Consider the following 22,500-nt stretch of genomic DNA (forward strand, 5'->3'; position numbering starts at 1 on the left):
CGGACACCAAACACACACACACACACACACACACACACACACACCTCAAGGAAACATGAGAGTGGCGGTTTCCTCTATGCGGCACGCGCCTGGGCAGTGATACGATGGGTAGCCTCGAGTTGTGAGTGTGCCCTACCACCTGGAAGCAGCCATCGGATTCAGGGAGCATGTTTGCCTGTCTGCTGTGTGACCCTGCTGCAGCCCTGCCAGCACGGAGGTTCTGTCACTACAACACAATGTATCCTCCATTATTCATCTTCTTACTTTCTCTCTCTCTCTCTCTCTCTCTCTCTCTCTCTCTCTCTGCCAGCATGTACAGGGGGTGTCAGGTAAAGCTGTTCTCAGTGATACAGATGCCAGGATGTCACTAAATAATATAAGTTAACGAGGATACTGACCCTCAATGTGACCTCATCCAGGAACTATGAATGCCAATGCCTACATGCGTGCCACACCATGCATTCAGTCTTCGACAGCCTACATAGTACTTCTTCCATTAATATCACAATGCGCTATTGAACTAATTTATTGCACATAAGTCGCATATGTCGATTCTATGCAGTTATTTATATTATTGGTTGCTCAGGGCGATATGATTGATTTGGCTGGGCATCTTCAATGCAGGTTGTGGGCCTTTAGTTTGCTATGTGCTCAGAAGTCAGAGTGATACAACAATAATTTTAGTGCAAATGAGAAAAATGTCTGTGAAGTACATATTTTAGTCATCGTGTCACGCCAATCCATGTTGTGAAATCTATGTAGCCTATGGGAAATTACTTTTAAAAAATTGCAGTCACGGGTGTGTTGCATGCGTCATCGTTTTTTTTAACGAATCAGAGAGCGACGTCGAAAAAAGGGGTGCCCGAGACGTAAAGCTTGCAATATGGCTACTCTCCGAGAAGAGTACGAAGACTGGAAATACAGTCGCTTTTGAACGAGAAAATAGACACATTTTTGCGTGATACGATGTGGTGGGGTTAGCCTAAGCCACGACACCCACAGCCTTTTAAACAATGTTTGCAGAGGTAAGTTTATATGTGCGAAACAGGTGCGTTTACGACTTTATTTTTCCGTGCGTTGGGACAGTGACAGCTAGCCTCGCAGCTAGCATAGCTAGCTCGTAAGCAACAAATCACAGGTAAACATAGGACAGCTTTTGTGTTTTCAAAAACAGCATCTGCTAAGTGCCCAGTCAGTCGAGGATTAGCACGGCTAAGACGATGAGTGTAGGACATCCCTACCCCTAACGCTGTGCTTGAATTAGCTCGCTGGTTAGTTGATATAAGCAACGCTATGCGTTTCGATTATGAGGAGTAACGTTGCCAACAGAAGGAAATCTTTATCACAACAACATATTCAGGTGAGAGATGGGCGCGTCCACGTATCGAATTAGCATGACACAGGTTTAGCTGGATGTATTACAATGTCGCCCAGGTTTAGCTTAGCTATATCTAGGTGTGGGCCAGAGCAGAGACTAATCTAGGATTGATCATTCCAAAGAAGCTATCTTGTTTGGAGATCAGTTCGACCAACTAGCTATCTTAGCTACTAGAAGCTATCTGCTAGCTATGATACCTGGGCTATTCTTTTGTACAGTAGCTGATTAAATGTCTACAGGCGAGTTACTGTATAGCAAGCCGTCTGTTCAGGTTTACTTGTTTTCCCTCCTTGGTGTTTTATATGGGGAAATTAATGCATTAGTACTAGTATTTGATCCATCCTGTAGCTAAATCACATCTCTGGACGCGTAGTGTTCACCACCCAAATTGTTAATGTGATTTAATGTGTCATGAAAAATTAACCTGCAGAAATATCAAGATAGTATTTTAATAGTAACTGTAATAGGTCGGCCTCGTCCAGTTACATGTGTCCTGTAGAGGTAACTACCCATATAGTTAGGCCTCATTTGGTTACAATCTAGGGCACAGATGTCCCTTTCATAGGATATATGAGTGAGTTATCAAGGCTACACTTTCTCTATTATTTGATGGCTGTATAATACTACAGTACCTGTATTTGGCTATCACCACCAGGTTATCTGAGTGGAAAGGATCCTGGCCACAACCAGCTGACCACAGCTCAGGTCGTTTTAAACAGGGATTAGGTCAGGGTATAGAGACTGTGCTCTATACCCAGCGCCCATCGACTGATACTCAGGCTGCCGTGGTATCATAGCTGCTCTCCTGACCGGTGTAACCCACGCAGCGTTGCATATCACACCTCTGTAAATGGTAAAGGGACTGCACTTATATAGCGCTTTTCCACCTTAGCGGCACTCAAAGCGCTTTACAATGGCCTCTCATTCACCCATTCACACACACATTCACACACCAATGGCGGTACTGTGTTTTAACTGCCCCAGCCTATCGTAGTTGGCAGTGTTGTGTAGAACTATGCCTCTCTCAGGGGTAAAATCTCATCCAAGGTGTCGAAGTTTCGGAAGAAGGAGAGCTTCCGAGAGAGACAGCCTCATCATCCTCAGACCCTGCTTGTCGAACGCTTCCTTTATGTAGTTGGTAGAAATGGCCGCTGGGGAGAGGAGAGGAAGCCAGGGGTGATGGATACCTCAGTTGAGACTAGGTATCTTTAAGTGTGCGCTATGGTCCCTTTCCATGTCCACTATCAACACTGGTCCAAAGACCCATGTGGGACAGATGCAACTGCACCTGCCCTTCTAGCAGGATGGGTACAGCCAGTATAGTTGCCATCATCCACTCTCATTAACACTTGTTTTAGATGTTGACTTTATGGGCATGATGGTCGCTAATGTTCCTTGGTCTGTCTGTGTAATAACATGTGTATAACATGTGTAGTAGTCTAGTTAAAGACATCTGGAAATTAAGATTTGGATGTCACTCACTGTCAACACTCAGTGAGCCAACAAAATACCTTCCTGACTTATAGCAGGTAGGGGTCAAGTCCGCCTGGCTATCCTTGAGACTGTCCTGTCCTGTCCTGTCCTGTCCTGTCCTGTCCTGTCCTGTCCTGTCCTGTCCTGTCCTGTCCTGTCCTGTCCTGTCCTGTCCTGTCCTGTCCTGTCCTGTCCTGTCCTGTCCTGTCCTGTCCTGTCCTGTCCTGTCCTGTCCTGTCCTGTCCTGTCCTGTCCTGTCCTGTCCTGTCCTGTCCTGTCCTGTCCTGTCCTGTCCTGTCCTGTCCTGTCCTGTCCTGTCCTGTCCTGTCCTGTCCTGTCCTGTCCTGTCCTGTCCTGTCCTGTCCTGTCCTGTCCTGTCCTGTCCTGTCCTGTCCTGTCCTGTCCTGTCCTGTCCTGTCCTGTCCTGTCCTGTCCTGTCCTGTCCTGTCCTGTCCTGTCCTGTCCTGTCCTGTCCTGTCCTGTCCTGTCCTGTCCTGTCCTGTCCTGTCCTGTCCTGTCCTGTCCTGTCCTGTCCTGTCCTGTCCTGTCCTGTCCTGTCCTGTCCTGTCCTGTCCTGTCCTGTCCTGTCCTGTCCTGTCCTGTCCTGTCCTGTCCTGTCCTGTCCTGTCCTGTCCTGTCCTGTCCTGTCCTGTCCTGTCCTGTCCTGTCCTGTCCTGTCCTGTCCTGTCCTGTCCTGTCCTGTCCTGTCCTGTCCTGTCCTGTCCTGTCCTGTCCTGTCCTGTCCTGTCCTGTCCTGTCCTGTCCTGTCCTGTCCTGTCCTGTCCTGTCCTGTCCTGTCCTGTCCTGTCCTGTCCTGTCCTGTCCTGTCCTGTCCTGTCCTGTCCTGTCCTGTCCTGTCCTGTCCTGTCCTGTCCTGTCCTGTCCTGTCCTGTCCTGTCCTGTCCTGTCCTGTCCTGTCCTGTCCTGTCCTGTCCTGTCCTGTCCTGTCCTGTCCTGTCCTGTCCTGTCCTGTCCTGTCCTGTCCTGTCCTGTCCTGTCCTGTCCTGTCCTGTCCTGTCCTGTCCTGTCCTGTCCTGTCCTGTCCTGTCCTGTCCTGTCCTGTCCTGTCCTGTCCTGTCCTGTCTGACGGATGGATGTTGGTTGGCTCAATGACATCAACACTAGGGCTGGGTATCGAGTCGAATTTCAAGAATCGATTAGATTCCGATTCACAAGGTTCAGAATCGATTATCACGATTCGATTCGATTCAATATCGATTCGGTTAGTGTTACTAAAACCTGTTTTTTTTTTAGCTGTAACCTTAATTACATGACTGCCAAGTTATGCAACACATCAATACTAGGGCTGGGTATCGATACTGATTTCCAAAAATGAATGAATGAATGAATCATTGTATGAATGAATGAACTATTCATTCCTTCATTTATTCATTCATTCATTAAATAAAAGATCGATTTTGGGATTCATGAATCGATTCAGAATCAATGAATAGATTTTTTAAACCCAGCCCTAATCAACACTGATGGCCACGAGGACGTTTTCTCTTTGTGGTCCTCATGGATTTGCTCCAGCCGCCCCGAGCCTCCCTCTGGCCAGTATTCTCCTTCCTCTCCCCCCTGCCTCCTCCCTCTTTCCCTCTCTCTCCCCTCCATCTCTCCCTCCCTTTCTTCTTCTCTCCCCTGGCTTGAAACAGCTCTCCAAGGACAGCTGTAATGGGCTGCGTTAACCCTTCACTCTCCGGCCAGGCAGGGTCATGGGCATGGAAGCCCTGCTTTAGATGCCCCCCCCCCAGCCATAGCTCTCAGCCCTGCTGGGGTTCTCAGCTGTGAGCTGCCTGACTGTTCTGCCGTGGCGTGTCAACTCTACACTGTGACCCTTTCTCTGGGCTATCAGCCGTCCTCTGTGTGTGTGTGAGTGTGTGTGTGTCTGTGTGTGTGTGTGTGTGTGTGTGTCTGTGTGTGTGTGTGTGTGTGTGTGTGTGTGTGTGTGTGTGTGTGTGTGAGAATGTGAGAGAGAGAGAGAGAGTGTGTGTGTGTGTGAGTGAGAGAGAGAGAGTGTGTGATAATGTGAGTGTGTGTGTGTGAGAGAGAGAGAGAGAGAGAGAGAGGTGTTAGAGAGTCTAGACATCAAGGACATACCTCGAATACTGCTAGTAGCTACATACCTTTCCTGAATGCAGGAAATACTTCTGTATCCCTGCACATGCTAATATCTCCCTTGAGTATGTAGCAGTCCCTCACCCCCAAACGTGTGTGTGTGTTTGTAAGGAAACTACAGGAAGAGCTGGAGGCACTGTAGATCAGAGTGAATGTGTTAGTGACACAGTAGTTGATTGAGAGCAGAGACGGGAAATGTGTGTTTGAAGGGTAGCATGAAAAATGGAGGAACTCTTATTTGAAGTGCGAGTCACTGATTACAAACAAGTGTTGGTCAGTTCACTAGTTGAAATGTAGCCAAGATCCAGTGTTGGTTATTGGAGCTGCTTGTGTGTGTGTGTGTGTGTGTGTGTGTGTGTGTGTGTGTGTGTGTGTGTGTGTGTGTAGTGTGTAGTGTGTAGTGTGTAGTGTGTGTGGAGTGTGTGTGTGTGTGTGTGTGTAGTGTGTAGTGTGTGTGCGCGCGTAACATCCCTAACGTCCCTCATATAATCAGTGTAATATGAAGTGTGTTAGGGATAGTCTGGTGTTGATCACTAGAGCAGATGGTGCGTGTTAAAGCTGTGTGTAAGCTGCAATGACCCTGTGCCAGTCAGGCATCATCTCATTCAGAGCCACACACACCCAGCTGGAAACATTAACACTGACCCCACGTAAGGAATTTCCCCTCAAGGATAATCACTAAAGTTTAAATCTATCTATCCTGTCATTTGACGTCACAGCCTTCACTTTCTGTCCTTCCTGGATTTGATATAGCTCTCTATGAACCTCAGTCACACTAATATGGGCGACATTTCAAACAGCAGCCTATTGTTTGTGTGCTACTGTTACCTCCTGCCAGATGCTTGTGAATCCGTCCCCTCTCTCTGAATAGCACCTTCCCCACCAGTTGTGGAAGTGTGTTGAAGAGACGGAACTGAAACTGTTCCCCTCTATGAAGATGGAGCCTCTGCCCGAGTTGAAACCGCATAGCTTTTTGTTATAGGTGGCTGTGGCTTATGTCTTGTGCGTAGGTCCCATGCGATTTAGCCCACTTCTGCTCCTGTGTGATTTCACCAACACCTGCTGCTGAGTCCATATCTGCCTCGAGGGGACACGGATAGTAGCGCAGCATCGAGGGGACACGGATAGTAGCGCAGCATCGAGGGGACACGGATAGTAGCGCAGCATCGAGGGGACACGGATAGTAGCGCAGCATCGAGGGGACACGGATAGTAGCGCAGCATCGAGGGGACACGGATAGTAGCGCAGCATCGAGGGGACACGGATAGTAGCGCAGCATCGAGGGGACACGGATAGTAGCGCAGCATCGAGGGGACACGGATAGTAGCGCAGCATCGGTAACAGCGGTTGTTACTGCTGACCACTGTGCTAAGCCCTGCGCGGAAACGTCGTAAAACGTCAGCTTGCGCTGACCATGCACGGTTAGTGCAGCTCGGGAGTGTGATTGAAACCTTTGTCTCTGCAGTGCGCGCGGCTGCTGAAAGGTTATTCTGGGCGAAATCCCCAAAACGTGTGGGAGCGCTGAGATGCCAAGAGAGTTGTCTTTGTTTTTCAGCACCCTGGCGAGCGTTTGCTCGGGCCTTCCATTTATGAGGCCTAGGGGATTGTCTCTGTTTGGAAATAGGGCCGGCGAGTTTCGACACATGCTGGAACTCTTGTTAAGGGCTGTGACTGGCATTCCGCTCCATTGTCTGTCCCCCTGTTCAACTGGTTCTACTGTCTCATGCTCCTGTCCGCTGATTGACTGTAAGCTATTTTGAACCAATGGTGTCGTAGCTCATTGTGTCAGAGGCTCTTGAGTTTGTAGCCCTGAGCTTTTCCGACACGTAGCCCAGATTTTGTTGGCTGCAAATGGCTCTGTCATGCCAAATAATGTCCGGTTGCCAAAATATGTCCGGGTGAGTGATGTAGTAGGAAGGCTGTAACGGGAATGTCCTGTTTGTTTCAAGTCAAGTCGGTCAGTCGGCAAACATTTTGGTACACGACTTGCCGACTTGTGGCGCCATAGCAGGAAGATGCGGACGAAAGTAGGTTAAATGTTTAGTTGTGGCGGTAATAAACGGTTTCTTTTTGGCTCACATGTCATTTGTAAGGTTGTAACTGTTTGTTGCTGTCCACGTAGAGTGATCTAGATTAATTATTCTTTAATTGAATTAGTCTGGTAGCCTAAAGCAATATTGTGCTGAAGGGAATCTTTTTCTCTTTATTGTCACGCAAAAACTAGAAACAGCTACCTGTACCAGCAGGTTTAAACACCCTGGGCAATAAAATGCATTATCTTCTTTGTAGCGTCCATGTTGTTCCCATATTACAATTTAAAAGCTCATGAACACACAGAAGTCAGAAGAGCGACTTCACAACTCGGGAAATTGGACCATCCGAGGAGCACGTGAATTCAGCATTCTCACTTCATGAAAAGTCTGGTTGTGATTTGTAGGGCTGGGTATCGATTTTAATTTAAAGAATCGATTCCGATTCGCAAGGTTCAGAATCGATTATCTCGATTCGATTCAATATCGATTCGGTTAGTGTTACTAAAACTTTTTTTTATTTTTATTTTTATTTTTTTGTTAATCCTTTACATGACTGCCAAGTTATGCAACACATCAATACTAGGGCTGGGTATCGATACTGATTTCCAAAAATGAATGAATCATTGAATGTATGAACTATTCATTCCTTCATTTATTCATTCATTCATTAAATAAAAGATCGATTTTGGGATTCATGAATCAATTCTGAATCATTTAATTAATCGATGAATCTATTTTTTTAACCCAGCCCTAGTGATTTGTGTTTTGTGATTTTTTTTTATTGCTATCTAGCTAGCTAAGTTGTCACTGATGTCAATAAACATTTAATATCAAATATTGTGCATTTTCTAAAATACGTCTTAATTAAAAAATTAAAAATCTTGTTCATGCAAGATAACGTTAGCTAGTATGCTAACAAGGGAGCTGGTCTAGCTAGCCAGGTGGACTTTTGCCTAAAATTATGAACTCTCTCTGCTTTTTGAAAAACACTCCTAATTGCAAATCGAGTATAAAAGGTGACCCTACACACTCACTGTATGGTGTAGCTAAAAAAAAGAGTAGCCTACATTATTAAAATTACGACTCTAGGAATCTCAGGAATCTCAGGAATGCTAGCACGTCAAGTTGGTATACTGTAGCATGGACATTCAGTTACAACACCCGGACACAACGAAATTGTCTCAGCTCCCTATTGGCATAAGATAGTCTTCCTTGTTCGACCAGATTGGCCGACTGTGATATGCATCCAAATCACTGCAGGCAGAACGGTATGTTTTCGATACGGCCGCAAGATAACGTGTTCAGTTATGGCCTGCTACCCGCCAGGCTAAGGGCCAGAGAAAATACATGTTTGGGGCCCGGCAGCTATCTCTATCCCAGAGGAACGCTAGTATCCAGGCTAGACCATCCATGCTAACAGACCCCTACAGTCACTGTCAGCATCTGGATTAGGAGGTCTGGCGGTGTGAGTTTTTGGCAGGGGGAGAGAGATTGTGTGTGTGTGTGTGTGTTTGTGTGTGTGTGTGTGTGTGTGTGTGTGTGTGTGTGTGTGAGGGCGCGTGAGTGCAGTTTTGGCTGTGTAGACTACCTCGCTCCCTGAGCACCTCTCAATGCTGCATAGCCAACACACAGACAGTATATGATGCCGTTAAGCTTCTCTGTCGGAAACATGGCCTAGTTTCCTCCTCCCTCCCCCCCTCCCTCCGCCCCGCTGCACCTGGAGTGACTCAGTCCCCCGGAGCACGGCACTGCAGCCTCAGAAACGCTCACATTCCTCTGAAGGAGCTGCTATTATGCTCTCAGCCCTATTCACCCTCGTTCCTATTGGCCCTCAGCCCCTACACTTGCGCTTGGACTGATTGTCACCTAACCTCACCTGGCACGTCGCCCCCACACTCACTCACTCACTCACTCACTCACTCACTCACTCACTCACTCACTCACTCACTCACTCACTCACTCTCAGGAAATGTCAGACAACGCTTGCTTCTCTCGGACGCGCGGTACTTTTTAAGCACAGTTCAGCTTTAGTCTACAGCCCTCAAGCATTAGCGTTTAGCTGGATGTCTTTCGAATAGGGAAGCCTCCCAAGCGTAGGCAGGTGACCTAAGAGAGGTACAGGCAGAGCTGGTGGCCCATATATGTGGCAGCCCTGCAGCAGAGCAATGGAGTAGGACAACTAGCTTGTGCCCGTTTGCCTGGTTGTGAATGGCTCAGATATTGTACAATATTTAAGAGGCTAGCTAGCTACTGTACAGCTAGCATTCATGTTAGCCTGTTAGCCTGGTTGTGAATGGCCCAGAAGTGTAGAGAGGCTAGCTACAGCTACTGTAGCATGGTACACAACAGGTGGTATTAGCCTGCATGACTGAGTGGGTCAGAGTGCAGCGAGGTCAGCATTTAGAGAGCTGCTGTTTCCTACGCTGGCAATAACAGGAAACCCGAGGATGGGGAACACTCCCCGTCTCTCTCTCTTTCTCTTTCTCTCTTTCTCGCTATCTCTCGCTATCTCTCTCTGTCTCAGTGTATTTCCCTCTGTCTCTGTCTCCCTCTTTCATTTAATTCACTGTTGCCTTTTTGGCACGATAAAGACATTTGAATTGTCAAATAATTTAAGAATCAAATAAAAATAGCCATCTCTCTCTCTCTCTGTCTCTCTCTCTCTGAGAGAGAATGACAGTCATTTGCTGTTTCGCCGTTTGTTACTGTGTGTGTAGGAACAAAGATCAACATTAGGCTATAGAGAACAGACATTTCTTATCTGACCTGTTAAATTGGTCAGTTTTGTGAAGTGGCTACTAAATTAGAGATTAGATTAGTTCCACTGCTATTAGGAAGGCAATCTGCCACTGCCACTAACCATTTCTTCCCCTTTGTGTGTGTGTGTGTGTGTGTGCATGTGTGTATGTGTGTGTGTGTTACAGGCCAGTCTATCCGTCTGGGGATGGGGGGGTCTCGGAGTTGTGCTCTTCCTCATCACCTTCGGACCCTTCGCTATATTCTACCTGGCCATCTATATCTTCTGCTTCATTGGAGGGTGAGGAGAACATGTTTCATTCACTTCCTGGATGAGTTTAAGGGTGTACCTTCATTGGTGTGCTGCTGTCATTGCTCATCTCTTGGCCAATAAGCTCCTCCTCTGCTGTTTAGGGGCTTTGCGGTCACGCTGCTATATGGGAAGACCAACTCAGAGAAACATCTGGAGAAGAGTGAACACTCGTACCTGTCACCCACGCAAACTGGGATACTAAAGGTATGAAACGCACACGCGCGTACACACACACACACACACACACACACACACACACACACACACACACACACACACACACACACACACACACACACATCATAAATTGAATGAGCTACTCCACTCTGTCTCTCTCTCTCTCCCTCTCTTTCTTCATCTCTCTCTCCCCCTCTCTCTCCCCCTCTCTCTTCATCTCTCTCTCTCCCCCTCTCTCTCTCCCTCTCTCTCTCCATCTCTCTCTCCCCATCTCTCTCCCCCTCTCTCTCCCTCTCTCTCTCCCCCTCTCTCTCAGTTGTTGGATGAGATGAAGCTGGAGCTGAAGCCTATAAAGATCGACAGGAGGCTTACCGGCTCCAACTTCATAGACGAGCCGTTGCAGCAGGTAAACCCTGTGTGGTCTACAGTAGCCCAGTGCAGACCTGACCTGACCTGTGACCAGAACAGGAACAGGAACCAGCCCTGTGACAGCAAAGCTGCGTGGCTGAAGTAGCAGTAGTAGTGTAATCTGCGGTCCGCCAGAGTGCTGACCTAGCACTTTGTTGGGAGTGTCAGATGACACTCTCTCGCACACACTCTGTCTCTTTTTTTTTATCTCTCTCTCTCTCCCTCTCTCTGTCTCTGCTTACTAGCTGCTTCTTTAAAAAAAGAATGCACACTACAGTCTTTTCGGCTGCAGGCATGTGGTCAATGTGTTTGTCTTTACAGCTCTGCATAACACCAAATTACCCCACAAGAACTTCTGCAGTCATCAAGGCTGCACTCTGTGTGTTCTCTTTCTCCCTCCCTCTCTCTGTTTACCAGAATTCCTTCTTAACTGAGTGTCCTGCTGGCTGTTACTTAAATGTGTGGGTTATGTAGTTGCTATAGCTGTGGATAGATGGAGGAAATGACATTAGGCTTGATTCAATATTGGATCGGCCGTGTGTGTATGTGTGTGTGTGTTCATGTGTGTGTGTTGCTTTTATTTGTAGCATACGATTACACTGTATCACCCTAGTTGTGCTTGCTTGTGCATCAATGAGGATATCTCTCATTACTGATATCTCAGTAAAGTATCTATCTCTCCTCTCTCTCTCTCTCTCTCTCTCTCTCTCTCTCTCTCTCTCTCTCTCTCTCTCTCTCTCTCCCGACCCCTCTCCCTCCATCCATCCCTGCCAGGTGATTCAGTTTGCGTTGAGAGACTATATCCAGTACTGGTACTACACTCTCAGTGAGGACGAATCCTTCCTGCTGGAGATCCGACAGACTGTCCAGAACGCCCTCGTCCAGTTCTCCACACGGTACTGGGCCACTATTGCGTCATTATTAATCTTCTGGGGAAACCGTTGTGTGTAGCAGAGGTTGTTTGGGACGAGGCCCTTGGGATGAGCAGCCCCACCAGATTACCACCCATATCTGTGGTCCAGGGGTAGCTGTTTGGGTTCCCGTGCGGAAGGTCGGCGGTTAAAATCCCCCCCTGTTACCCACCTGTTACATATGGGTCTTGTCAACGGGGGTTTGGTTATTTGTTTTTGACATTTGCGTGTTGTTTAGGTCCAAAGAGGTGGACTGGCAGCCTTACTTTACCACTCGTCTGGTGGATGACTTCGCCACTCACCTCCGCGTCTTCAGGAAGGCTCAGGACAGGCTCAGCGAGAGAGAGGACAAGCAGAGTAAGAACACACGCATACAGACGGGGCTGATCTACCAGCACTGCACTCACGCTAATGACAGATGACTGGCTAAAAGAAATGGATAACTCAAAGGTAGTGGCTGTGGTTATGTTAGACTTAAGTGCTACATTTGATGCCATTGATCATGATGTTTTAATTGTAACGCTCACATGTTATGGTTCTGCTATTACCTTGATGAAGAGTTATCTTTAACACAGAGGATTTACTACAATGGCAGCCTAGCAGTCTAGCCTACGGTATGGTGTGCCACAAGGAAGTTGTCTTGGACCTCTCTCCTTTTCTATTTTCACCAATGATTTTCCTTCTCATATTATAATGCTAGTATTGCGCTGTATGCTGGTGATTGTACACTGTATTATGCCGCAACTACGTGCAGCGAACTCAATCAAGTTTTATCAAATGGATGGATCAAGTGGAATAAGTTAGTTCTAAACAGGGCTTTAAAACAAAATTATTTAATCCGTTCGCTCCGAGCAGAACCAGCATATTTAACGTTTCTGTTCTCGTGTTCCGCCACCAACATAGCGTTCCTAAGAACGAAAAATAACGTTCCGTTCACCGTTCCGGGGGGGTCTATAGGCATACAGTATTTCTTGTAAGGTATAATCAACAAGTCTAGGGTTGTGGTGGCCTTATTGCCAACAATATTAGCCTTGGTGATGTGTGCTGTAGTGTAGCCTTGTTGATTATCTTACAAGAAATCCGCAACATTAGTCCTATTCCCGTATGCCCTTAATCCACACCGTAAACTATGCGCAGGTCTGTCATAAGTTATCATCATAGCTCATCATCCTTTTTAAAAATATTTTCTTGTACTGTTGCTGCAAGCTATTTTATTCTGCGCCTGTAGGCCTATTGTTTGTTTTTATTTCGTTTTATAATGTTTTATGTTATTTATTTATTATGTATTAACTTATGTCTTGCCACCTACCTGTACAGCACTTTGGCTCGACCACAGTCGTTTTTAAATGTGCTCTATAAATAAAATAATAGATGAGTTGAGATAGCAAACAAAAATATTCTCTTGTGGCGATACACATTTCAGAGACATCCACCAGACTGTTGCTGCTTGTATGCCTATACGACAGCAAATATAATTTAGTGCAAAACATTTAATAGGCCTATCTCTTGATCACTAGGCCAATAAAAAGCCCTTACCTGACTGGAAGTTATAGCCATTCAACGGAGCGCTTCGTTAGGCCTACTCGTGGCCTATTCAGATGGCACTAGGCCTATATGGTATAGGCTATGACTGTATCCACACGCTAATAATCTCGAATAATCTTCTTTTCAAAAATGATTTTAAGTTATATAGGCCTACTACAAAGAACTAAAAAATAACGTTAACCGGTTTTAAAGATTTCAAATTAACGTTTCTGTTCTGGAACAATTAAAGACCATTTCGTTCCTGTTTCTGTTCCTCGTAAAATACTGTTCGTTTTCGTTTCTGTTCCTTGAACTGGTTCGGAGCCTTGGTTCTAAATATATCTAAGACTAAAAGTATTGTTTTTGGGTCAAGGCACAAACTTGCTTCTAAGCCAAAATTGGATTTAATACATCATAGCTGTACAGTATAGCTAGTGAACCCATACTACAAGTTAAGAATGTAAAATTACTTGGCTTAGTCCTTGATACAAGAAAAACATCTTCTAAAGACACATTTATTGGTTTGCAGATGACAGGCTGAACAGTAGCAAGGAAACATATGTTTGTGATTTCAGACGGATGCCTGGTTGTGGTTTATTTTTGTTGGAAGGATGTTTGCTTTTTGTTGATGCTATTTAAAAAATGGATTTGTTTTTGTTTATTCAAGTTTGAATGGAATGTATCAATTGTTATTGTCTTAATGTATTTTTGTTGTGTGGACACCAGGAAGACTAGCTGATTGCCATGGCATAAGCTAATAGAGATGCTTTAAAACATAAACACCCACCCACACACACACACACACACACACACACACACACGGTTCACACAGGCAGACAGTACAGAACAATCGGAACAATGTCATAGACAATAACAGAGTTTTGTGAATACTACTTCATTGCTTAAGTTGTGGAGGTAGATGATGATGCTGATAATGATGATGATGTTCTCTCAGGAGATGTGTCTGAAGAGCTGGTGGACTCGTTCTTCGAGGCAGAAGTGGAGATGGAGAGGAAGATCTGTCGAGATGTGGTGTGCACCTCCCACAAAGATGAGGAAGGTAAACAGAACACGCTCTCTCTCTCTCGCACACACACACACACACTCTGATGATGAAAAGGTGACTAGCTCTTGCCACAGATTCAGGTATCATGTTTCAGGTATGTTTCAGGCATTATTCAATTAATGTTCAGAGTGTGTAATATCTGTTGCGTGTGTGTGTGTGTGTGTGTGTGTGTGTGTGTGTGTGTGTGTGTGTGTGTGTGTGTGTGTGTGTGTGTGTGTGTGTGTGTGTGTGTGTGTGTGTGTGTGTGTGTGTGTGTGCGTGCGCGCGCGCGCATGTGTGTCAGGTTTTCTGAGGGACCTCTGTGAGGTGCTGTTGTATCTGTTACTACCTCCTGGCGACTTCCACAACAAGAACATGAGATACTTTCTCAGGGTGAGTGGTACAAAGAGCACACACACACACACACACACACACACATACACACAGTCACACATACACACACACACACAGTCACACATACATAGTCAAAACTTAACTCTCTTTATCACTGTATCACACATTAACCACACTTACCACACAAACCTGCCTGTAAACAGAAGACACTTTGCCGGAGAAGATCTCAAACAAGTTCTAGTTCAGAGCTTCGTCAGACAAGAGTTCTAAAAATACCACAAAGATGATTAAATTGAATTTTGTGGTCCTAGTTTGACTCATGTGTAACGTGATTTTCATAAGCCTATATGAGGTATAATGTGTGTGTGTGTGTGTGTGTGTGTGTGTCTGTGTGTGTGTTTTGGGTGTATGTGTGTGTGTTTGGGTGTGTTTGGGTGTATGTGTGTGTGTTTGGGTGTATGTGTGTGTGTGTGTGTGTGTGTGTGTGTGTGTGTGTGTGTGTGTGTGTGTGTGTGTGTCTGTGTCTGTGTGTCTGTGTGTCTGTGTGTGTGTGTGTCTGTGTGTGTGTTTTGGGTGTATGTGTGTGTGTTTGGGTGTACGTGTGTGTGTGTTTGGGTGTACGTGTGTGTGTGTGCGTGTGTGCGTGTGTGTGTGTGTGTATGTCTTGAAGGAGGTTCTGGCCCAAGGCGTGCTGCTCCCTCTGGTGAACCAGCTGAGTGATCCAGACTACATCAACCAGTTTGTCGTCTGGATGGTGAGCTACCTCCCGTTCACCACTCACCGTGATCTACAGTCTGCTTCCGCCATTGACCACTTAACTGTAGAAATGCATATTAAAGGGACACTTCGCTTGTCAAAAATGCAAAAAATGTGTAAAAAAAAAAACATGAAGTGTTTTTTATTGAGGGGGAAACATGAAGTGTTTTTTATTGAGGGGGACGGGTGTTTGGGTGCTTGTAGATCCGGGACTCGAGCTGCAACTACGAGGCCTTCATGAACATCCTGAGGCTGACTGACAGAGTGGCGGAGCTGGAGGCTGTCAAAGACAAGGCCTTGGAGGAGCTCCAGTACCTACGCTCTTTGGACACAGCAGGAGACGGTACGCACGCACACACACACACACACACACACACACACACACACACACACACACACACACACACACACACACACAACACACACACACGAATCCTTAAATTGACAAAAATGACTTGCATACTCCTTTTCCTGGAAATCTATATTTTATCGCTGCATCTGTCTCCGTTTTTATGTTACCATCTCAGACATCAATGTGATAAAGAATCAGATCAACAGTCTGCTGTTTGTCAAGAAAGTGTGTGAGACCAGGATCCAGAGGCTGCAGTCAGGCAAGGTGAGCCGACTCACCATCGTCCGTAGTCAACCCTGTGTGTTCACTATCGTCTGTAGTCAACCCTGTGTGTTCACTATCGTCTGTAGTCAACCCTGTGTGTTCACTATCGTCTGTAGTCAACCCTGTGTTCACTATCATCTCTAATCAACCCTGTGTGTTCACTATCGTCTGTAGTCAACCCTGTGTTCACTATCATCTCTAATCAACCCTGTGTGTTCACTATCGTCTCTAATCAACCCTGTGTTCACTATCATCTCTAATCAACCCTGTGTGTTCACTATCGTCTCTAATCAACCCTGTGTGTTTACCATCGTCTGTAGTCAACCCTGTGTGTTCATCGTCTGTAGTCAACCCTGTGTGTTCACTGTTGTTTCTAATCAACCCTGTGTGTTCACTATCGTCTCTAATCAACCCTGTGTGTTCACTATCGTCTCTAATCAACCGTGTGTTCACTGTCGTCTCTAATCAACCCTGTGTGTTCACCATCGTCTGTAGTCAACCCTGTATGTTAGTGCTCGGATGGAGTAAGCCTACATTGCCAGAAGGTTTTACCAGGACGACATGGTCATCTTCGTCCCTAATCATCTCTCTCCCTCTCCCTCTCCCTCTCCTTCTCCCTCTCCCTCTCCCTCTCCCTCTCCCTCTCCCTCTCCCTCTCCCTCTCCCTCTCCCTCTCCCTCTCCCTCTCCCTCCCCCTCTCCCTTTCCCTCTCCCTCTCCCTCTCCCTCTCCCTCTCCCTCTCCCTCTCCCTCTCTCTCTCTCTCTCTGCAGGAAGTGGACACCCTTAAACTGGCGGCCAACTTCGGCAAGCTGTGCATCATACCGCTGGAGCACATCCTGGTGCACAACATTGCCCTGCAGTTCTTCATGGGTAATTAAATAGGGAAATTTATTTTACATCCATATGACCCATAACACAGCCGTCTCAGATAAACGGTATCGTCTCTGGAGCATCTGTCGGTCGACCATCGGCGACCGCCACGGCCGACAGCTGACCCCTGACCTTCCTCTGTCCAGACTACATGCAGGCGGCGGGCGCCCAGGCGGAGCTGTTCTTCTGGCTGACGGTGGAGGGCTATCGGGTGACAGCGCAGCAGCAGCTGGAGGTGATGGAGGGCTGGCAGAGAGACGGCAAGAAGCAGGGCGGGGCCACCAAAGGACTGCTGAAGGCGGCGGCGCTGGGAGTCTACGAGCAGTACCTCTCCGATAAGGTAACGGGGGGGCAGGCCGGGCGGGGATGTTTGGAGAGGGAGGGGGGTGTGAAGACGGATGTGTGGAGAGAGTGAGGAGTAGGTAGCGGTCCTAGGAGGGGGGGTTCTCTCTGACTTGTAGCCAGTGTTCCTTCACATGGCTGTTTGACTTCACGTCTACCCCCAACCCTTTCTCTCTCTCTCTCTCTCTCTCTCTCTCTCTCTCTCTCTCTCTCTCTCTCTCCCTCTCTCTCTCTCCCTCTCCCCCTCCCTCTCTCTCTCTCTCATTCAAGTTTATTTGAATAGGGACAGATACAGTGTACACTGTTGGGTTGTGCAGCAATCTTCCAAAGAACTGCATCATAGCATGTATAGCTATTGCTAATTTCCAATGCCCGCCCCTAGAAGGGCCTTTTAAATAACAAACATAAAACATGCATAAAATATGCATGATATACGCAGCTGACAGCTCAGCTCTCTCTCTCTCCCTCTCTCCCTCCCTCTCTCTCTCCCTCTCTCTCTCCCTCTCTCTGCAGGCCTCTCCCAGGGTCCAGGTGGATGAGGCCAGTGTGGTGAAACTGGGGGAGAAGCTCCAGAAGGAAGACCCCACCCCAGAGATATTCGACGACGTCCAGAAGAAGGTGTGTGAACGCTGTGTCTGCAACGTACTGCACCAACCTTGTTTGTACGGTATATAAACCCGCACCCAGGCCGCGCTCAGTCTGAACCTCTCTCCGCTTTCTCTTTGTGCGCGTGTGTGTGTGTATCGTGTATGTGTGTGTGTATCGTGTATGTGTGTGTGTATTGTGTATGTGTGTGTATATTGTGTGTGTATTGTGTATGTGTGTGTGTATTGTGTGTGTGTATTGTGTATGTGTGTGTATATTGTGTATGTGTGTGTATTGTGTATGTGTGTGTGTATTGTGTATGTGTGTGTATTGTGTATGTGTGTGTATTGTGTATGTGTGTGTGTATTGTGTATGTGTGTGTATTGTGTATGTGTGTGTGTATTGTGTATGTGTGTGTATATGTGTGTGTGTGTGTGCGTGCGGCAGGTGTACGATATGATGCTGCGTGATGAGCGGTTCTACCCCTCGTTCAGACAGAGCCCTCTCTACGTGCGCATGCTGGCCGAGCTGGACATGCTGAAGGAGCCCAGCTACCGAGGGTCAGACGACGGGGACGGAGGTCAGAGCCGTACTGGTGCGCGTGTGTTCACCCCGTCCCAGACGGCTGGCTGAGTTTGTTACGAGTAAAACCTTTGTCTTGTTCTCGTCCTCCACAGAGTCTTTCAACGGCTCTCCCACGGGCAGCATCAATCTAGTAAGTCCGTTTTTTTCTGTCTGAACACAGCAGCACCTGTCGGTATCGTTTACAAACCTGACTAACACAGCTGTACCTCTGTATGGTTTACAAACCTGACTAACACAGCTGTACCTCTGTATCGTTTACAAACCTGACTAACATCAGCCAATGTACTACTACTTGCCAGAACTCACAAGTGCATCTTCTTTCTAAAACAAGTGACTAAGAGCATAATCTAGTGCTGAAGGCAAAGTGCAAGAATAGCAATCTAAAGTACAGTGCAATACAATACAAATCCTCCTGATGTTGTAGAGCATGAATCTGCAGGAGCGTGTGACGGATGTGACATGTGCGGGATAAGGTGGGAAAAGTGGGATAAGGTGGGGCGTGGAGAGGAGGTGGGGGAGCGGAGAGGGGAGAGAGGGTGAGGGTGGGGGGGTGATGTTTGTGCACGGAGCGTTGACCGGGGGAGGGGGGAAAGAGGATCTGATATCGTTAACTTTCTTGTCGAAGAAGTTGGCGAAATCAGCACCTGTCGGTATCGTTTACAAACCTGACTAACACAGCTTTACCTCTGTATCGTTTACAAACCTGACTAACACAGCTGTACCTCTGTATCGTTTACAAACCTGACTAACACAGCTGTACCTCTGTATCGTTTACAAACCTGACTAACACAGCTTTACCTCTGTATCGTTTACAAACCTGACTAACACAGCTTTACCCTGTATCGTTTACAAACCTGACTAACACAGCTTTACCTCTGTATCGTTTACAAACCTGACTAACACAGCTTTACCTCTGTATCGTTTACAAACCTGACTAACACAGCTTTACCTCTGTATCGTTTACAAACCTGACTAACACAGCTGTACCTCTGTATCGTTTACAAACCTGACTAACACAGCTTTACCTCTGTATCGTTTACAAACCTGACTAACACAACAGCACCTCTCTGTATCGTTTACAAACCTGACTAACACAGCTGTACTTCTCGGTTTCTTCTACAGACCCGACTAATAAGCCAACTACAGTCTCCATCATCCTATAATAAAACTGTGGCCTTCTACAGCCAGCCGGGAAATGGAGCACTTTTATTGCAGCACTGTCGCCGTATTCCAGGTGTTGATTGGGTGATAAGTTAGCAGTATCTCCGGTGTTGATTGGTCATTTTCTCTCCTCTGTTTCTCAGTCATTGGACGACCTGTCCAACTCCTGCCATGACGATTCTATGCAGCTACACGCCTTCATCTCTGATACAGGTACACACACACACACAATTTTTGTTGTGCTGGACTGATTTCCTTAAACACAAATGATGCTTAACTAAAATGTTTTTTGAAAGTGGATGATTGTGTGTGGAAAAGCATGCCATAGAGTGTGACTGTACTTTATTTTGCAGCGAAGAGAACTAAGGATAAAGTTGGTAACTACATGGTACCACATGGTACATAACGGTGGTTAAATTAGTGGGCTGCTGGAATATGAAACGTCATCTGTATAAATAACCCCCAAACTACACCGCAACTGCAGAGTCAGCACCGGCACGTTGTGTTTCCTACGAGCTGAGAAATGAGTTCAGACCAACAACTGGATATTTTCTCTCCAAAGCCAGGCTTGAAAAAGTCTCTTACACATACATGCACACACACACACACACACACACACACACACACACACACACACACACACACACTCATTGAATGTTTCCTAAGGAAAACATGCCACGGACAGAGGGAGATTGGACTTCAGTCCTAATTTGCATAGTGGTATGTGTGACCGGGGTAACCAGCCTCACTGGAGACAGTGGGAGGGAAGCAGCCCTGGCTGACACGGACAGATCTGTGGCGCTCCCGGTGTAGTTCGGGGGTCCGGTTCGGTTGTATGTGTACGGGGGTGAGACTAGCCTGGCAATGCTCTGTTCATTTTCGATTTCCGAGGGTCAAATGCCTCTGGACGCAATTGAATAGACCTATAACCAATCAGAACGTAATAACATGGACCTATAACCAATCAGAACACCGAAACGTGGGTTAGTCATCGCATCATCGTATCACGTGGGTACGGTCGTTCTGTCAAACCCGTCCCATATCAGAAAAACGGTTGTGATTGGCCCGGTCAAGAACAGACGGGGTGGAAATCTGTCTGAACGTGAGCATTACCAGACTCGATCACGTGATCAGGGTGGCGATGCCAGGCTAGCGTGACTCATGGCTAAACCCTCCTTTGACAACTGTTTCACTTGCATGTGGGGATATGTGACTGATTTCGGAAAGGAGTGTGGTTTTTCGTTACCTACTGACCTCCTCGCCCTTCCCCGGACTAGCCCCGCCCCCCTGTGTCCGCCATTGACCCTTTCACCTCATGGTTTTCATTATGTTTCTATCTCATTTTACCATTCCACTTTTCCTCTTTTTTTATACTATCATTCCATTGCCTTTACCATTTCTTCTGTTCTTCCTTTTGTTTCCATTCTCCACCTCCCTGCCTTTTTCTTCCCCTCCGTGTCTCACGCCATCCCTCCGCCATTTGTCATTGTCATCATCTGCCGTTTTGTCATCCTGCCATGCTGTCCCTCTTTCTCTCATTCTGCGTCTTTCTCCGGCCTCTTTGGTCATCTGTCCAACCTCTCTCTCTCTCTCTCTCTCTCTCTCTCTCTCTGGCTGTTCTCTCTCTCTCTCTCTCTCTCTCTCTCTCTCTCTCTCGCTGTTCTCTCTCTCTTTCTGGCTGTTCTCTCTCTCTCTCTCTCTCTCATGCTCTCCTCCCCTTCGCCCCCCTCTGGTGCACTCCCTCCCTCCCTCCCGCCACCCCTCCAGTCCCCCAGCCCCCCCCCTCCCCTCCCCTGGGCTGGTTTGGCTCGATAGCTGACCCCTCTCTCCCCCCCGTGCCGGGTGCAGGGGTGTGCAATGACCACGGTAAGACCTACGCGCTCTACGCCATCACCGTGTTCCGCCGCAGCGGCGACGGCAGCGAGGACTGCTGGAAGACCTACCGGCGCTACTCCGACTTCCACGACTTCCACATGAGGATCACCGAACAGGTCGGTCGGTGTGTGTGTCTGTGTGTCTGTGTGTCTGTGTGTCTGTGTGTCTGTGTGTCTGTGTGTCTGTGTGTGTGTGTGTCTGTGTGTCTGTGTCTGTTTCTGTGTCTGTGCGTGTGCGTGTGTGGAACTGACGTGTCTGTCTGTGCGTGTCCTTCTCCAGTTTGAGAACCTGACGTCCATTCTCAAGCTGCCAGGGAAGAAGACCTTCAACAACATGGACAGAGACTTCCTGGAGAAGAGGAAAAAAGACCTCAACGCCTACCTACAGGTGCGCGAGCGTGTGAGCTCGGCGGACGGGCATGTGCGGAGAAGCTGGAGGGAATTTTCTGGGATTTGGCACAGTTGTGTCAATCTGTGTGTGTGTGTGTTGTAGCTGCTGCTTAACCCAGAGATGATAAAGGCCTGTCCTACTCTGGTCCCCTGCGTCTACGACTTCCTGGAGAACAAGGCCTACAGCAAGGGCAAGGGCGACTTTGCACGGAAGGTACACACACACACACACACACACAGACCGTCACTTTCCTGTATTGACTGACTGAATAATATCAGCAGCACTGAAAGATGGACCTGCAAGGGGGTGGTAGGCCTTGAAATGGCTGAAAAAGATAAAGAACTCTACTTCGCTAGAGTGCCTAAGTGGAAGCAGGAAGCGAAACCCAGATGGTATCTTAAATCTGAGAAAATATGAACGGTAGTGAACGGCCGGAGGAAAATCATTTCTTGATTCCATTGGAATTGTAGCATGACCATCACATATGATGTTTGTCCATTTAAAACAACATTTTTACTCATCTCTGTTAACTTGCAAGTTAGCTAATATTAGCTAGCCGACATCTCGACAACTCGTTAATTTATTCATATTTTTTTATTTTTCCACATGCCGCCGCCCTCCTCAGATGGACACGTTCGTGAACCCGCTGCGTAGCTCCATGCGGAACGTGTCCCTGGCGGTCAAGGCCCTGCCGGACAGCCTGGCCGAGGGCATGAACAAGGTCTCCGACAACATGGGCCGCATGTCCGAGCGACTGGGCCAGGACATCAAACACTCCATATTCAAGGTAAGTGGGGTCGCACGGCGCCTCGTCGTCAGCCCCCCCCCTCTCCCCCTCCGGGATGTTTC

At 47.3% G+C, this 22,500-nt stretch overlaps 1 protein-coding gene across 1 annotated transcript in view; it reads left to right on the top strand.

The window, feature by feature from the left end:
- Window positions 1-938: 938 nt before the first annotated feature.
- Window positions 939-22,500, top strand: part of snx13 (sorting nexin 13) — a gene marked incomplete at its 3' end in the record, with an annotated part of 24,719 nt that continues 3,157 nt past the window's right edge. Inside the window, exons 1-21 of the mRNA XM_084455171.1 lie at window positions 939-1,025; window positions 9,927-10,039; window positions 10,153-10,255; window positions 10,545-10,634; window positions 11,411-11,532; window positions 11,786-11,904; window positions 14,027-14,131; window positions 14,421-14,509; window positions 15,141-15,224; window positions 15,431-15,569; window positions 15,754-15,842; window positions 16,614-16,713; window positions 16,860-17,053; window positions 17,569-17,673; window positions 18,088-18,220; window positions 18,318-18,355; window positions 19,530-19,599; window positions 21,235-21,377; window positions 21,541-21,648; window positions 21,754-21,864; window positions 22,277-22,438. Of these exons, the coding sequence (XP_084311297.1) occupies window positions 1,014-1,025; window positions 9,927-10,039; window positions 10,153-10,255; window positions 10,545-10,634; window positions 11,411-11,532; window positions 11,786-11,904; window positions 14,027-14,131; window positions 14,421-14,509; window positions 15,141-15,224; window positions 15,431-15,569; window positions 15,754-15,842; window positions 16,614-16,713; window positions 16,860-17,053; window positions 17,569-17,673; window positions 18,088-18,220; window positions 18,318-18,355; window positions 19,530-19,599; window positions 21,235-21,377; window positions 21,541-21,648; window positions 21,754-21,864; window positions 22,277-22,438 (2,229 nt within the window). The 5' untranslated portion in view covers window positions 939-1,013. The remainder of the gene's footprint in view (window positions 1,026-9,926; window positions 10,040-10,152; window positions 10,256-10,544; window positions 10,635-11,410; window positions 11,533-11,785; window positions 11,905-14,026; window positions 14,132-14,420; window positions 14,510-15,140; window positions 15,225-15,430; window positions 15,570-15,753; window positions 15,843-16,613; window positions 16,714-16,859; window positions 17,054-17,568; window positions 17,674-18,087; window positions 18,221-18,317; window positions 18,356-19,529; window positions 19,600-21,234; window positions 21,378-21,540; window positions 21,649-21,753; window positions 21,865-22,276; window positions 22,439-22,500) is intronic.

This window comes from Borostomias antarcticus (genome assembly GCF_949987555.1).
Source record: "Borostomias antarcticus genome assembly, chromosome: 21".
NCBI classification, from domain to species: domain Eukaryota; kingdom Metazoa; phylum Chordata; class Actinopteri; order Stomiiformes; family Stomiidae; genus Borostomias; species Borostomias antarcticus.